This window comes from Lithobates pipiens, unplaced genomic scaffold (assembly GCF_037356315.1).
Source record: "Lithobates pipiens isolate NorthernLeopardFrog02 unplaced genomic scaffold, aLitPip1_a1.2 Scaffold_3, whole genome shotgun sequence".
NCBI lineage: Eukaryota > Metazoa > Chordata > Amphibia > Anura > Ranidae > Lithobates > Lithobates pipiens.
Window position 1 is genome coordinate 2851667 of NW_027507790.1, and position 17842 is coordinate 2869508.

General features: G+C 42.1%; 1 protein-coding gene across 2 annotated transcripts in view; it reads right to left on the bottom strand.

Annotated features, from left to right (window-relative positions):
- Positions 1–17842, bottom strand: part of METTL17 (methyltransferase like 17) — a 48819-nt gene that overhangs the window by 16068 nt on the left and 14909 nt on the right. For both annotated transcript variants that reach the window (XM_077461154.1, XM_077461155.1), the window contains 7 exons: positions 17432–17519; positions 10367–10448; positions 9715–9788; positions 6255–6349; positions 5900–5970; positions 5566–5673; positions 5411–5479 (listed from right to left, as the gene is read on the bottom strand). In XM_077461154.1, the coding sequence (XP_077317280.1) occupies positions 5411–5479; positions 5566–5673; positions 5900–5970; positions 6255–6349; positions 9715–9788; positions 10367–10448; positions 17432–17519 (587 nt within the window). The remainder of the gene's footprint in view (positions 1–5410; positions 5480–5565; positions 5674–5899; positions 5971–6254; positions 6350–9714; positions 9789–10366; positions 10449–17431; positions 17520–17842) is intronic.

The window sequence follows — 17842 nt, forward strand, 5'->3', positions numbered from 1 at the left end:
GTCTTTTCCAAATGCAGCTGCTTTTCCAAGCAGCTGAAAAAAAAAATGATGGATGTGAACGTGTCCCATAGGAAACAATGTAAATGAACTGTAGTGTGTTTCTGCAAATAGCACCAAAAACACAGAGGTGTGACCCAGGCCTGTTTAGTAACATAATGGGGTTAAAAAAAAAAAAAAAAAAACTAAAATTAGTACAAAAAGAGCAAATTACTACTGTAAGGGGTTCATTTTTTAATACGAGACAGTGAAAGTAATATTTACAGTAGCGATTTGCTCTTTTTGTACTATAAAGGGCCAATTTTAGTTTTTTTTAACCCCATTATGTTAGTGGCCGATTAATCGATTATGAAAATAATCAATTAATTTCATAATCGATTAGTTGTCGATTAATCTATTAGTTGTTTCAGCCCTAGACCACTGCAAATCTACCAAGACCTGGCCGTCCCTCTAAACTTTCAGCTCAGACAAGGAGAAGACTGATCAGAGATGCAGCCAAGAGGCCCATGTTCACTCTGGATGAACTGCAGAGAACTACAGCTGAGGTGGGAGAGTCTGTCCATAGGACAACAATCAGTCGTACACTGCACAAATCTGGCCTTTATGGAAGAGTGGCAAGAAGAAAGACATTTCTCAAAGATATCCATAAAAAGTCTCGTCTAAAGTTTTCCACAAGCCACCTGGGAGACACACCAAACGTGGAAGAAGGTGCTCTGGTCAGATGAAACCAAAATCGAAATTTTTGCCCACAATGCAAAACGATATGTTTGGCGTAAAAGCAACACAGCTCATCACCCTCAACACACCATCCCCACTGTCAAACATGGTGGTGGCAGCATCATGGTTTGGGCCTGCTTTTCTTCAGCAGGGACAGGGAAGATGGTTAAAATTGAGGGGAAGATGGATGCAGCCAAATAAATACAGGACCATTCTGGATGAAAACCTGTTGGAGTCTGCAAAAGACCTGAAACTGGGACGGAGATTTATCTTCCAACAAGACAATGATCCCAAACATACAGCAAAATCTACAAAGGAATGGTTCACAAATAAACGTATCCAGGTGTTAGAATGGCCAAGTCAAAGTCCAGACCTGAATCCAATCGAGAATCTGTGGAAAGAGCTGAAAACTGCTGTTCAAACGCTCTCCATCCAACCTCACTGAGCTCGAGCTGTTTTGCAAGGAAGAATGGGCAAGAATTTCAGTCTCTCGATGTGCAAAACTGATAGAGACATACCCCAAGCGACTTGCAGCTGTAATCGCAGCAAAAGGTGGCTCTACAAAGTATTAACGCAAGGGGGCCGAATAATTTTGCACGCCCCACTTTTCATTTTTTTATTAGTTAAAGTTTCAAAAATCCAATAGATTTCGTTCCCCTTCACAATTGTGTCCCACTTGTTGGTGATTCTTCACAAAAAATTAAAAATGTATCTCTTTATGTTTGAAGCCTGAAATGTGGCAAAAGGTTGAAAAGTTCAAGGGGGCCGAATACTTTTGCAAGGCACTGTATATGTACTCATAGTTCCCACCATCTCTGTGCCGACTTCCTGGGGTTTTAACTTTATCGCACTTGCCTAATTTCCAGTACATCCTTCCTGAGGACTGGTGCCCAGAACTGGACAGCATACTCCAGGTGCGGCCGGAGCAGAGTCTTGTAGAGCGGGAGAATTGTTTGGTCTCTGGAGTTGATCCACTTTTTAATACATGCCAATATTCTGTTTGCTTTGTTAGCAGCATTGCATGCCATTGCTGAGCATCTACCAGAACCCCCAGGTCCTTTTCCATCCTAGATTCCCCCAGAGGTTCTCCCCCGTGTACAGATTGCATTCCTATTTCTGCCACCCAAATGCATTATTTTACATTTTTCTACATTGAACCTCATTTGCCATGTTGGTGCCCACCCCATTAATTTGTTCAGATCTTTTTGCAAGGTTTCCACATCCTGCGGAGAAGTTCTTGACCTGCTTAGAATCGTCTGCAAATACAGGGATTGAACAGTTTACCCCATCCTCCAGGTCGTTTACAAACAAATTAAATAGGATTGGTCCCAGCACAGAACCCTGGGGGACCCCACTACCCATCCCTGACCATTTCCAAGTACTCCCCATTTATCACCACCCTCTGAACTCGCCCTTTGTTGCCAGTTTCCAATCCATGTGCTCACCCTATGGTCCATGCCAACAGACCTTATCTTGTACAGTAAACATTTATGGGGAACTGTGTCAAATGCTTTTGCAAAATCCAGATACACCACGTCTACTGGCCTTCCTTTATCTAGCTGGCAACTCACCTCCTCATAGAAGGTTAGTAGATTGGTTTGGCAAGAACGATTCTTCATGAATCCATGCTGATCACTGCTAATTATACCGTTCTCATTACTAAAATCTTGTGTATATAGTCCCTTATACCCTCCAAGAGTTTAAATACTATTGAGGTTAGGCTAACTGGTCTGTAATTCTCAGTGATGTATTTTGGGCCCTTTTTAAATATTGGTTCTACATTGGCTTTTCTCCAATCAGCTGGTACCATTCCGGTGAGAAGGTCAGTAAAAAATTAGGAACAATGGTCCGGCAATTACTTGACTGAGTTCCCCAAGCACCCTCGAGTGCAAGCCATCTGGTCCTGGTGATTTATTAATGTTAAAGTTTCCCAAGTCTAATTTTAATTCTGTCCTCCGTTAACCATGAAGGTGCTTCCTGTGATGTGTCATGAGGATAAAGACTGCAGTTTTGTTTACTGAAGCCCTTAAGGATTCCACCTCCTCCCTAGATCTCTTAGAGATGTCATTTCTCATATTCACTTGTGAATTATTCTTGATATATTAGGCATACACCCCCCCCCCCCCTTTTTAACCTCTCTATCCTCCTTGCGATAAAGGGAATACCCTTGAACGTTTGCCAGCCAATCATGAGAGCTGTTGAACTAGGTCTCTGAAATTCCCACAAAATCCAAATCCTCCTAGTACAATAGTATGTCTAGTTCACACATCTTGTCCGCTAGGCTCCTGGCATTGGTGAACATGCCATGTAGTTTAGACTGGTTGCATATTATCCTCTTATTGGGTGTTCTGAGATTGCAACTAGGACTTGCTACTGTAATTACATTGGGTTTATGTGCTTTCGTCAACGTACCACTAATGCCCCCAATACTACCCTCTGGAATAAGTTCCGCGCTGACTATATCTACCACAGAGTTCCAGCAGACTCAAAGATGAGCAGGCTCACAATGAGTTCTGCACAAGGTTATATAGGTCTCAAGCTACCAACCAGCAGTTTGGCAGTTGGGTGACTTTTCCAGCACATTTGGACCTACAAGTTGTATGACAAGTTGTACCCCATGATTCTCAATGATAACCATTAATATCTGCTACTTCAAGTTGCAACACTTTCAAAGTAGTCCCTGTACTACTTTGATGTGACTTGAGGAACATAGGGCGCAATATTACACAGGCATTCCCAGAAATTGGGGCCAAGTTGCAGCAGCATAGTGGCAGCAAAATGGTGCGACATGGATAATACTTTTGAATTAGGCACTAGACTCACTTCTGCATCCTGCAAGTGGGTCAAATTCGTCCCTGCACTACTTTGGTTTGACTTTGATGCGATATGAGGCTCATATACTTCAAGGCACAGGCATTGGTCACACAAGTGCAAATGGGGCCTAATTCAAAGATGTTATCAATGAATCTCATTAAGTTACTTTCACACAACTTGAGGTCCATAAGGCCCCTGTCACACTTGTGCGACCTGAAAGTTCTGCGATTTTGCAGTTCCTTTTGCCAGAAATTTGATGTGATTTGAAGCAATGTCAGTGTAATCTTGAGGTCTATGGACTCAGGACAAGTTGCAAAAGTGAGAAAGTGACTTTAGGGTAGGTTCACACTGCTGTGCTGTCCGACACCAGATGCGATTTGCCCCGCACTGAAAAATCACATGCGACGTTTGTGTAATGCAAACTTAGCCATACATATTGTATGGTTGAATTTGCATCGCATTTGGACCAAACTTGCACAAGACCCTTTTTTGGTCCGCAGCAGAATCAGATTGAATGGGTGGTCTGAATTTGCAGTTGCGATATGCGAACTGATTTGGGGGTGTCATTAGCTTTCTACTGACACTCCCAGCAGTTCGCATATGGCAGTGTGAACTGTCTGCGAGTTGAATGCGATGCTGGAACCCGCACTGGATTTGCAGGACCTGGGGACCTCCCCTTGTTAAAGGGGGCTTCCAGATTCCAATTCATTACAGCCACGGGCAAGTTTGAATTAAATTGTTTCCTTTGGAAAGGTCATTATGCTGTGGTACAGTAAAACACGGGAAAGATGTGCTACTTTACAGGTATACTAAGGATACCCCCAGGCACGATATTTAAAGGAATTTTTGTTTCACTTTAAGCATTATTAAAATCTGATAAAACGCCAGCTTTAAAAACATTTTTTTCCAATTGATGTCCTGTGGGGCAGGACATACACTTTTTTAATGGCAAAGAACTTGCATATAAGCCTTCAGTGAGAACTTTGGATTTTGCAGGTTCGAGCCCCATTGACTTCAACTATTCCCACATACGTGATCTGACAGGCACATTTGCCAGCAATAGCATTTCTTGCCATTTGCATTAGCGCTTAGTTCAAGAGCTGAAGTCTTAATTGGGCGCTATTTTCTGGGACTGCAGGATCATTTATCAGCACTATAGTAAATGAACCCTGAGGAATCAAAAAGTTTTGAGCCCCAGAAAAAACAAATCTAATTTCATTGATTGTGAATAAAAACGGAATTTACTTTTGGTGGTGTGATTAAAATGTAAACAGTCATATAAATCGCCTTGTACTTCAGTATACAAATAAACTCACTGCTGTGCACTTTGGCTACAACAATTATTGTGAGTTTACTTATGAATAAAAAGGAAAAGCAAATTCTGAAATGAAAAGATTTAGGCCTGGGTCACTCTAGTGCAATTTCAGATGCGGCTTGAGGGGCGCAGAATCGCATATCACATTGTTTTCAATTGTGTTTTTTTCACATCAATGCAACTCAGCACAGAGTGATTTTGGAAAATGTTCCTGCACTATTTTGGCGCAATGCTAGTACCATAGAATATGCATACCACATCCAAGTAGTGTTCAAGTAGCACTACATAATTGCACTAAAAATCTGATCAAAAAAAAAAATTATATATATATATATATATATATATATATATATATATATATATATATATATATATATATATATATATATATATATATATATATATATATATATATATATATATATATATATATATATATATATATTTGTATTGCAGCAATGTGAACCTAGCCTTACAGTTACAAATATACAGAGAAGTCTTTGATTAGGTAACACAATGACATAGGAATCAAATAATAAAAATTTGCAGTTTCACATTGACACTTACGCTTAAGACAGTTTCTCTGGCCTCCATTAAAAGTTGATGGCCTTCTCTAGTGCCATTTTCCACCAGAACCTATAAAGCCAAGAAGACAAAGCCAAAACATATAGAGGGTATATGGATATAGAGCTGCAGTTATAAAGTAAAAAATTAACACAAACCAGAAAACCTCCCGTTTTCCTCCATAAAGCCTGGATGGTCTTTTGTCTTTCAAACAAGTTGGGAAGCTCATTGAGCGAGAAAGCAGAAATCACCAAGTCATACTGCACCTGAAAAAGATAACGCATCAGGGTATGATAGTGAAAACACTGTGGGTCAGCATTAGAAAATGGAATGAGAGAAGGAAAGCATTATCTAACAGGAGCAGAAAAAAAAAAATAAAAAATTAAGTTATGCAGACCTGGGGTGTAGTGCTTTTATAGTGTGCAAAAATCAGCTAGTGATATACAGAGAAAAAAAAAAAAAAAAACACAACCCAACAACAAAAACCCATACCTTTGGAGAAACTGGCAAAAACTGCCTAAAATAAATGCCATCGATATGCATATTGCCTGTCTCTTTTCCACCTGCCAACACAAGCAAGCAGAAAGTATTAGGGTTAGTAAAATTTATGCATGGAGATATTTTAAGAAGGACTTCAACAAAAAAAACAATTCGTTTGATTGGGGGTAGAGGCCAAATATAAAAAACAACATTTAATAGTTAAATGTCACTGGAATAACGTGGTGGAGCTGCAAAGATAAACATGACTTTATATAAACGCTCATTTCCATTGCCCTTCACAAAAAGACGCATCAATCTGGGAGAAGGTTGTCCAACAAAAAAAAACGATCAGGACAGAGAATCTTACCTCTAAGAACTAATTCATTGAGTTGGTTCATTGATGCAGAACTATCAACACATACATATTCTTTCAGACTGGTACCCCAGTTTGCATGTGCTGCCCTGAAATACAACAACAAAAACACAAAACCTATAATGTCGAATAGGAAAAAAAAAAAAAAAAAAAAAACACAGTATAATGAACTATATAAATTAGCATTCCTGAATTTTCCTCAAGGAAAAAGACAGAACTTTTTATCTTTAAAAATATCAGTGATATCTGAACAGCGGCATCCAGGCAAAGCCTGGTACACACAGGTAGCTTTGTTTTCCATTCGACCAAGCGGGGGGGGGGGGGGGGGGTGGGGGGGTTTTGGATCGGGTCGAAGAAAAACAAAACGGGAAAAAAAAAAAAAAAAAAAAAAAAAAAAAACCCCTAGGGCTGTGGAAATTAAAGATTAATTCCTTGATTAATTTTTTTTTGATCGCTCAAAATTCTTTTGATCGGTACTCACTTCTCCGCCGGCTTCCGGGACTTCAGGGATTTCCAGTGACGTCACGGACATCGACATCACTGGACTTCCCCCCCCCCTTCCCCAAGTACCTCCGTCTGCTAACAAAGGGGGGGGGGGAGGAGTCCGGTGACGTTGAAGTTCTGATTGAACATAACGCGTACGGGAGAGGAGCTACGCATGACGTCACCCGCTTCCGCCCTACGGAACTAACACGATTGTCGGCTTTACTAGATCCCCCGCCCCCCCCCCCCCCCCCCATCATCTTTATGTGAGTAGTTTGTGTTTAAACACAAAAATTAAATCTTATACTTAAAGTGGATGTAAATCCAATGTCATCCTTTCTAAACTACTGCTATAGAGGTTATCTATAAGGATATACATGCCTCCTGCATGTATCCTTACCTGTCAAATGTCTCCCCTCTGTCTATTATGAGACCTGGAAAAGGGCATATTCTGTGGGTGGGTCTGTTGTCTGGAGTCGTGATGTCGGTAGACTCCCCGCCCACCTCTACACTCCTTGTCAATATGCATATTGTCCTGTGTGTTTCTTACACTGAACTTCTGCTATGATCTCTAACATCCAGTGAAAAGACAGGAAAGTAACCAAATGACTTCAGCATGACCAAATATGCCGAGGTGGGCAACATCCAATCCTGGCAGAGCAGCAGAAGAAAGGAGTGGGAGGGAATTAAAAAATAATGCATGCATTTTAGGCAAAATGTGAGATATGTAAATCACCTGTCACTCACAGCAAGTGTTAAGATTTGACAAAGTTTTTCTGTTTGTCAAGATTTATCTCACTGAACAATAAAAGAGGATTCCTCAGAGCTGGATTAATGCTTTGTGGCAGGATTGGGCTTAAATGATCGGAAATCTTATACTCTACATTATGACATAAACACCCCCCACACACACACACACACACACACACACCTTACGTCAGTGCTACAGTTTGAATTTAAAAACGTATTTGTGTGAACTGTGAAAACGAACTAGTGTCGGCTGATTGTATATAGCGTATACCACATTTACCACTGACTAAATGCAGAGTTGCAATGCAGGGAGATCAGCTAAAAGTAGTTGGATCTGTATGTACGTAATAATTAATCGAAATTAGTCGTTTATATTTTTATCGAAAAAAAACCCCCAAAAATTTAAGACACACACACAAAAAACACACTGAGGAGCTGGCTCTAATAACTACAATGTTATTACACCAATCCTCTCCGCAGAGCTATTGTGTTCCAACAAGGGGATTGCCCACGCCCCACAAAAACACACCGGTCAGCTGCTGGTTTTCCAGCATGCCAGCTCAATAGAAGCCAGATGTTAGGCCGGCTTCCATCGGACAGACTGTTGTACACACTGGCAGAATATTTGGCCATTTGTGTAGGAGCCTTACAAATACTACCTAAACATGCAACCCATTAAAGTGCACTTTGGAGGCTCTTAGAAGTTAGAGTTAGGGACTACAGAAAATGGGGTGCCTTGACGGGGGTCTGTGGCTTACGCATTATGCATTTGCAAATGTGTGCAGACTAAACCCCTGCTTAAGATATATTGTTAGACAGGTCAATTTGGTTGGTCACAGGCCGGTTGTTAAAATGCACTTCCAATGCCCAACGTCAAACTATGGAACTGCTTAAATAGCAAGCAACAACCCAATCCACATAATAATTGTATGTCCCCACTTACCATAATATTTGTATCCAGTTAAATATGCCTCATGTGTCTGTTATTTGTGACTCAAAATCTAGCCCTAATCTAAACTACAACTTTGCAACTACCGTGTTTTTATTTGCATAACGTCAAGTATTTTAATAAAGTAAAAAAGAAAACCATTATAGCTATCTGAATGTACAGGACATAAGGCTGTGCTTACTAAAGCAACTCCGATAAGTGCAATAATGCATAGCATTTGCATGATCTGGGAGAGAGCAGTATTGAACTTTGTTAACTGAGCAATAAAGTGATAATGTCTCATGCAAAGAGGCATTTAAGCAACTGTTGCTCAACCATGAAGTGATGGATTATACCACAACTGCTATAATGAATACTATAAAATACCATAACCAATTAATATTCCAAAATGCAAAAAAAAAAAAAAAAAAAAAAAAAAAAAAAGTGACAAATATAGAAATGTAATGCAAAAAAGTCTGTGCAATAAAGTGCTTTGCCCTCTTGTTCCCACCACGTGAAAAGATGTAATCACTCACTAAATGTTGGAGACTCCCTTACTGTATAGTAAGGAAAGTCAGCTAAGCTAGTAGGTCTTTCTGGGGGACCCATGTCCCTATGATGTCCTCTGGTGACTCCCACAGGTTCAGACTCCCTTTAAGCAAAATATTCCATGTGTATGGCACTGGCTCCTCAGACCACAAGGTCACACTGGGAACAAAGCATGAAGCACTTATTGCACAGAAAGACTTTTGCACTACGTGTCTGTCATTATAGCATTTTGGAAAATGTATTAGTTATACTATTATAGTGGCAATTTATAGTATTCACTATAGCAGTTGTGGTATAATCCATCATTTCATGGTTGAGCAAGTGCCATCTGAATATTTAGTCATAACGACTGGCTGCCCACAATACTATTAACATTAGTTGCATACCTAAGCACAGGTGTTTTGAAAAAGGGGAAGGAGAGACTTATCAATTGGTTTTCCCAATTCAAAGATGTCCTGTCTGATATTATACAATGTTTTAGTGGTTGTTTTCACAGCAGCGTGTGCGTGTTCTCAGATTTTTATTGTATATTAAATAAAAGATTTGATAGAGGGAGCAGAATTTTAGACTCTATCCTTAATGATTTTTATCAAACACAATTCAGTGTCAGTTTAGTGAACCGAGCTTTATGCCTGACATGATTATGCTAAGGAAAACATATTTAAAAAAAAAAAAAACTGGATTAGATAAGTATAATTTTTCTGATATAAATAAATGCAGGAGTACCTATAAAATTGCCCTCACCATGACACTGATCCAACACCAGAGCCAAAGTCCAACAATGTCTGAGGCTTAAAATCAGGAACACGCTGATGTATCTGTAAAAGTACACAAGAAAAATAAATATATAGTTCCAAGGGATGCACAGATACAAGTTTTCTTAAAGAGTACGAGCATCAATACTTTTTTTCAAATACTCACCAATCTCAAGTACGGATACCCATTTTTATGGTCATGTTTTTTTAGGGCTTGCTCACACCATACATGCATAAAAACAGATGAGAAAACTGCAGATTTCACTTTTACATAAGTGTACATGTGCGTTTCAGTGAGTTTTTACAGCCTGTTTGAATATAAGCTGTGTGAATTCAGTCAGGATCAGGTGCGATTTCTAATCACATACACAATTCTCATTGGAACCGCTAAACGAAAATGCGCCAGACTGGCCTTTGAAATCACACTGCAAACTGGCCCGCACATATGTGAACCAAGTCTGACGGTATCAGTTTTGGGTATTGGAGAATTTGCACAAGTACAAATGCCTAGTACCGGCACTGATAACGGTATTGGTGCAACGCTAGGCAAAAGTTTAGAACTGGTCACGTAATAAATGTAAAAATGTAGAGAGCAGAGACCATTTACTGCTGTTCATATTGAAGTAATTACATGATCTCACCTCTTTTAGAGCTCTTGTTACTGCAGCATATCCTCCATCAAAGCGTGCAGCCAAATACACCAAGCCAATCTGCTCTGTGTAACTACATAAAAACACAATGCATCTTAGGTGTAAGCATAAAAAAAAAAAAAATTAAAAAAAAAATAAAAAAAAGAGAAGGGGGGGGGGGGGGGGGGGGGCGGGGGACACTGCATTTCATAATCAGATGCTGTAAAAGTATCAAATTTGCACGCAAACAAGCTTTCAACAGAAGAGAATTTTGTTGCGGTTGAAGAAAGTTAATTTTCTTTGTACTATTAATAAGAACTCTAAAGAAATATATTAGCTGCGAGATGCACAGTGCACAATATTCCCCTTGGTGCTCACTAATTTCAATAAAAAAAAAAAAAAAAAAAAAAAAAAAAAAAAAAAAAGGGCAAAAAGTACCAGTTACTTACCGGTAACTGTCTTTCTGGGAAATCTTCCAGGACGGCACACCTGAGAGATGAGAGGCTCCTCCCTACAGGAAACACAATCAATCGACAGCTGTTTTAAGTCCCCACCCTTCCCCTTGATCCTCAGTTTGTAGAGAAGTAACTCCTGAACCAGGTTCACAAGGGAAATCATTCCTCATAGGTACTCACCTTCTAGTGTTCTAGAATTTTCCCTCCTCCAACGGGCGGGAAGTAGGCCTGCCGTCCTGGAAGATTTCCCAGAAAGACAGTTACCGGTAAGTAACTGGTACTTTTCTCAAGTCATCTTCCAGGACGGCACACCTGAGAGGATAAACAAGTACCTCAGGCCTACCTTAGGGTGGGGCCACTGCAAGACCCTCTTGGCGAACCTTGGCTCTGCAGTGAGCTTTACCTCCACTCCATACGCTCATATGCTTGATGAAGGCATCTTAGCTGGATCATGCGGCTGATTTGCAGGTCTGCTCCACAGATGTTCCTGCCTTTTCCGCTTCAGATGCAGTATCTAGGTGAAATGGGCTCTTAAAAATGGAATCAGAAAACATGTTAAACTTGTAGGTTAGCAATGTTGCCCATCTCACAACCATGGCCTATTATGCCTGTAGGTGCTACTTAGAACCACTAAAAAGATAAATAAGAGACCTGTGTAAGACAAGGACACTACATTAATCAATAAGAGGGCCTGTCTTAACACTATCCTGTTGAGGGAAATAAAACTGCTTCCTTTTTATCTTTATGTCAGCAAAAGACTAAAGGGAAGCCTACTTAAGGGAAATAGATTAACAGAAGCTTGAACCCTGGGTTTAAGGCACGCCCAATCTATGTCCTTACTTACGCCTGAGAGCCTTCTTCAGGAGATTAAAGTTCATAGCAGGAGTAGACTACCCATATTGCTATGTCTAGTTTTGCTAAAAGGGCAAAATGAAGGCCATGCACCGAGCCGAAACCTATTCGATCGGGTATACATCTTTATACTTCATCCTCAGGCCCCAATACTCCTCTGAACAGAACTCTCCAAGTTCTTACTAAACAGGGCGATTCATTATCCCCTTCCTCCAGTGTCCCATAACCCTACAGGGCTTCAACCCTAGGAAATGGTTCTGGCATCCCTGAATGCAAGTGGTCAAGGTTTTCTGACATGTGGCATCTGCAGCCCGAACTCCTGGCCCCTCCATGGAAAAGAAGGCTGAAATAAAAAAAGGTGATACATGCATTATTAATATCACAAATAAAATGATCATAGATTGTGGGCACGGCACAATAGATTTAGACAGAAAGGACACAAGCATAGACAACAATGTTGTGTGCCTGAGTGTGACTAGCTAAACCAATATATCAAATATGGGAAGAGACCCAAATCTGAACCTCAATGTAGACAAACAGTCCTCACAGTCTGGTTTTCTGATGTGCTGCCAAGACGTAAAAACATTAAGACTCAAGCAAACCCTAAATGCTGCGTATTTCTTTAGTGCAGCTAGCTAGGTCATAACTGATATATAAATACAGAAAGGACAGGAACCCCCTTTACTGTTGTGCTTTACCTATGTACAGCAAAACAAGGCTATAAATATAAAGACAGAAAGACCCAAACTTCTATGTTGTGTATTTCTGACAAACCACCACAGTTATAAGATTAATATGAACACCAACTCCCGTGTTGTGCATTTCTGCTATGCCACAGGGAAAAATATGGAACACAAGACAATCCTTTCTGTCATGCACTTCTGTAGTGTAGTTCAGATAGAACCAACACTGAGAAAGGACACAAGCGACCTGCAGCATTGTGTTTTTCTGAAACAGAAAGCACCAACAAGCTTCAATCTTGAGTATTTCTGCTGTGCAACAACATAAAAGCAGACACTGAGGAAAAAGACAGACAGCCTTTACAGCTGCAATCTTTCTGGTCTGCTGCAAAATAAAACAATATCGCCATGATGAGTATTCCTGCTGTGTAGCAAAACCTCAATCAGAAGGGACAGATAAGTTTAGGGTTCCCACACCCGTGCGACCCAACCTGCGACTTGGGACTGCAAGACGCATGAGAAGTCATATACTATGGCTTCCAATGGGTACCATTTGTGTCTGTGCGACACCAGCAGTCCCTGATTCCTGGATCCACAGACCTCAAGATTACACAGATCGCAGGGAAAAAAAATAAAAAAATAGCAATTTTCAGGTCGAACAAGTAAGGGGTCCCCAATGCTGTGACTCCCTGGAGGATTGCAGCCAACAAACCCCTGCTGTGTATCCCTAAGATGCAGAAAGGTAGATCCATGAGAAACACTGCTCACTGCTGTGCCTGATATACAAACGATAAGGCAGTAAATATAGGAAATACAGGACACAAACATTCAATCTTTGTGTATGTCTGATGTGTAGCAATATACCAATACTGAGCAGAGAGGCCACCATCCTCAATGTGTCTCAGCTGAGCAGCAAAAACAAAATCAGAAAAAGACAAGCAACCTTCACTGCTGTGTCCTTTCTGATATGCAGCCAATAAGGCAGTATATGCAAGACATAAAAGGACAGACAACCTTCAATCTTGTATGTCTGATGTGCAACAATATAACAATTCTGAATAGAGATAGCACATCCATATTGAAGCGATTTGGCTTTGCGACTCCACATGTCAAATCGCATGGCTAAAATCAGCACAACACCACTTTGTGGTGCTACATGGATTACCAAAGGCAGTATATGTACTACACCTGGCAGGGGTTCAATTTGTATTCCTGCTATGTAGCCCAACAAATTCGAACCATCAATTTTCACTGCTGCCTTTCTGATAAGGCAGTAATACAGGACACAAAACCTCACAGACCTTAATGCTGTATAAATCTGATGTGCAACAATAAAAACACTATGAATAGAGATAGCACATCCATATTGAAATGATTTGTCATGCGACTCAACATGTCAAATCGCATGCTTAAACTCGGCAGCCATTGCCGTTAATAGCACTGTCTGAATCAGCACAACGCCACGCAAATCAGGACCATCAGACTTCACTGCTGCCTTTCTGATAAGTAACCAACAAGGCAGTAAAACAGGACACAAAGCCCCACAGACAGACCTCAATCTTGTGTATGTCTGATGTGCAGCAATATAACCATTATGAGCAGAGATGTCACCAGACTCAATGATGTGCATTTCTGCTGTGCAACACAAAACCAGAAAGTACAGACAACCTTCACTGTTGTATTTTTCTGATCTGTAGCCAAACAAAGCAGTACCTTTAGTATATAAAGGACAGCAAACAAGCTTCAGTGCAGTGCATTTCTGATGTACAGCAATATAGCCCTTATTAAGCAGAGATGTCACAAATCTCAATGTGTATTTCTGCTGTGCCACAAAAACATCCCAGCAAGCACAAACTTTCACTACTGATCTACTGGTGTGCAGCCAATGAGGAGTCATGGTCTATCCCTTTATGAAATAACCAACAGGCAATTTATTTCATAGGCATAGCCTGGGCTGTAGATACTAAACCTTCACCACCAGTGAAGGAACAGATCCTAAAATGGTTGGACACCCTACTATTAGTAGTAGTTGTTGTCCTACCTTACCTCCATAGACTGAGCAAACGCTAGCCAGCACAAATCCAGGTGGTGCTGATTAGCAACTAAAGTCTCAATGAGCCCAGCCCTAGAGACCAATTTAAGACCTCTCTAGAAGAGGTGGTTACCAGTTTAGCCTGGGAGGTAAATAGCTATTTGCAGGCTTCAAACAATCAATTATGTAGCTCTTGCGTAGGTTTGCACAGAAAATCCTCAATTAAAAAGGATGTAGGGAGCGATCTATGGTGAATCGCCTTTAGATCTGCTACTGAGTGGATTGTAGCCCAAACCAATAAAAAAAAGTTTCTTCTTACCTCCTACACTATAATATAAACACAGTGTAAAGGTGGAGTGGGAGGTTGGAGCTTATGAAAGTTAACTATAGCAAGCAACCCCCAAAAGGAGGATCTGTGACAAGGGAACCCCAACTGTGCCACACAGAAGCTTGGTCTCTGCCCATCCTTGAGTGTTAGGTCAGCTTTTAAACATTGTGAAGCAACTTCAGATTCCTAGCAGCTGGGCTAATAGGGCCGGTAACCTAGTGCACCTGCTGACCAGGGGGAGCTTCTGAATCCACCAACCACTGCCCAATAACCTGTTCAGTGGTATACCTGGCCTGTAAGTAGCTTTGTATCTACCAGGTCCCCTCTGTACGCTATATTCATCCCTACTAATGTACCACAACTGGGCATGTAGGGAGAGGCTGGCAACCTACTGCTGCGATAACCACAGTGTCTCTGCTGTAAGAGGGAGCTGTGGCTGGTGTGTTTTTAGCAGTGGCGTCTGCGCTATTTGTATCCCGACCCCAGGTTCTGCACTGCACCAGTCAGTATATACACGGGGAAGGGGGAGCAATGGCCTACCTACCTCTCTCTCATCTGAGGTGGTTTAGGCACACTCGTTCCTCTGCACCACCTGTCCACCATACAGCTTCTCTGATGTAAGAGGGGCTGCAGCTGGTGTTTTTAAGCTTAAGCTTAAGGGCTATTTGAATCCAGAGCCCAGGTGAGATCTCAAATGCCCAGAAACCCTCTGGCTGGAATTGGGGATTTTGCAGCTAAATTCCCACGGCAAAAGGAAAGTAAAGTACTCACCGTTGTCGTTTTCCTTTTTTTGCCACAGCCAGCGGGCTTGCTTTTCCATCCTTATGGTCCACACGCAAGGAGGATAGCCGCCAAAGTGCTCCCCCCCCCCCCCCCCCCCCCCCAACTGCTGTCCCCATAGGGAGGTGCCAGGTTAGGCTGTGTCCTGCACTGTACCAGTCAGTCTATATACATGGGGGGGGGGGCAATGCCTTCCATTCCTCATTCCCATCTTCATATCTGAGGTGGTTAAGGCAGACATCCACCATAGTAAACTGGTGCCTCCTCGCTCTAGAGAAAGGAGGATGTGGGCGCCTGCTCCTACTGACTCTCAGCCTTCCCTCCTGGGTAAGAACGCCGCCGCCATTTTCCCGAAGTTTGAAAATGACGTGGGTGCTTGTTGCCACGCCCTCTCCGGCAGCCCACGCGAGCTACCGGGGACCCAGGAGTCGGGGACAAGATCCCCCTGGAAAGAACCGATGGCCAGCACCCCCGTCTGAACAGCCACCTGTACAGGTAAGGAGGGGGAGACAGGATAATGGCCCCTGAAGTTCTGGGTACACCACTGTACCCAGGGTCCTTCAGCTCTCAGGGGGGCTCTTCCAATTTCTGCTGCCCACCCTGAGGAAAAGATAGGGGAACCCCCCAGGAAGGACAAGAATATCCTACCAGACCCAGAGGCTTCCCAGGCTTGTGGTCCGGCTCCCAGGGGGAGACCACCAGCCCCAGGCTTCGGGTCATTTGGAAAAAAACAAACAGTTTCGCTGTGTAGGGAGAAACACAATCAAAAACTGAGGATCAAGGGGAAGGGTGGGGACTTACAGCTGTCGATTGATTGTGTTTCCTGTAGGGAGGAGCCTCTCATCTCTCAGGTGTGCCGTCCTGGAAGATGACTTGAGAAAGATATTTGCAAGTGAAATAAAAGACTTTCCAATTTTGCATAATTTTTAATACACATTATGGGGTTGATTTACTAAAGGAAAATATACTGTGCACTGCAAGTACACTTGTTTCAGAGCTTAGTAAAGTTTCACTTTGAAAAGAATACTCAATCACAAGAAAGGGGGGAAAAAAATAAATAAATACACTCCCCCCCCCCCCCCGACACACAGACCGGTATTTTCACCCACTTCCGGGCATAGACTCCCGTGGGAGTCTACGCCATTTCCTGCCCTGCCGCGCTGTCTGCTGGGACACACACGGGTCCCAGTGACAGCGCGGAGATTTCCTATTGCGCGGATCACGCATGCGCAGTAGGGAACCGGGAAGTGAAGCCGATTCGCTTCACTTCCTGATTCCCTCACCTAGAATGGTGGCGACAGCAGCCGAGAGCCGAGCGATCGGCCTCGGCATCGCTGGAACCCGGGACAGGTGAGTGTCCATTTATTAAAAGTCAGCAGCTGTAGTATTTATAGCTGCTGGCTTTTAATATTTTTTTTTTTTGGTGGAATCCCTCTTTAATGTCTGCTTAAACTGGTTTTACTTCTGATTGTGCTCTGTCTATCAATCCACTTGGGCCCTTTTCAGACAGAGTGGAATCCATCAAGCGGATCTGCCAACTCAGCGTTGTCATCCGCCTGCTCGGCAGAGAGATCCAGGTCCGTGTCCGCTCTGCATAGTGATAGCGACACAGCTTGTTCTCTATGGACAGTCGATGGAAATGGACTGCCTATCCTATGACACAGAGGACAGATGGGGAACGTATCCCCATCAGTCTTTTTTTTTTTTTTTAGGAGACCAGATGCCAGCAGACACACATCTGCCACTCCATAGAGAACAATGGGTGGTCCAATCGGGTCCACCTGAAAAAACAGACAGGCGTTCCCAATCAGTCCGCTGGTGCACAAGGGGTGCTCTCAGACATCCATCGGTTTTGTACAAGAACCTTTTTTTTTTTTTTTCAGAAAAAGGGGGGGCAATAATTAGTTTGCAAGTGTAAAGTTTTTTTCATTGCAGCTCAGGAGTTCTTACCTTAAAGGCTGCCAGTTATACGTTTGCTTACGCAAAGTTGTAAGTACTTGACTTTTTATCTTTTCCTTATATCCATCAGTGTCCACCTCTGTCAAATACAAACAGTTTACAATTATTTTTTACTGTGGCTAAAATCATTACCCGTGGCCAGCTATGTTAGGTTTTACATGTGCCCCCCCCCCCCCCGCCAATTCTCCCTCTTCCTTCTTGTCCCTTCAGCTGGATCATGAAACAACTAATCATTCATAGAAAGTAAAATGAAAGCTCTTCAAACACTTCATTTGAATGGTTATCTTATTAATTCCCCTTCCTATGTGCCCGTCCAAGTTTTTTTTTTTGGCTGGCTTATGATTACGACCAAAACAAGGGACAGGGAGTTCTAGGATGAGCATCAAGCTACACGCATTCTCC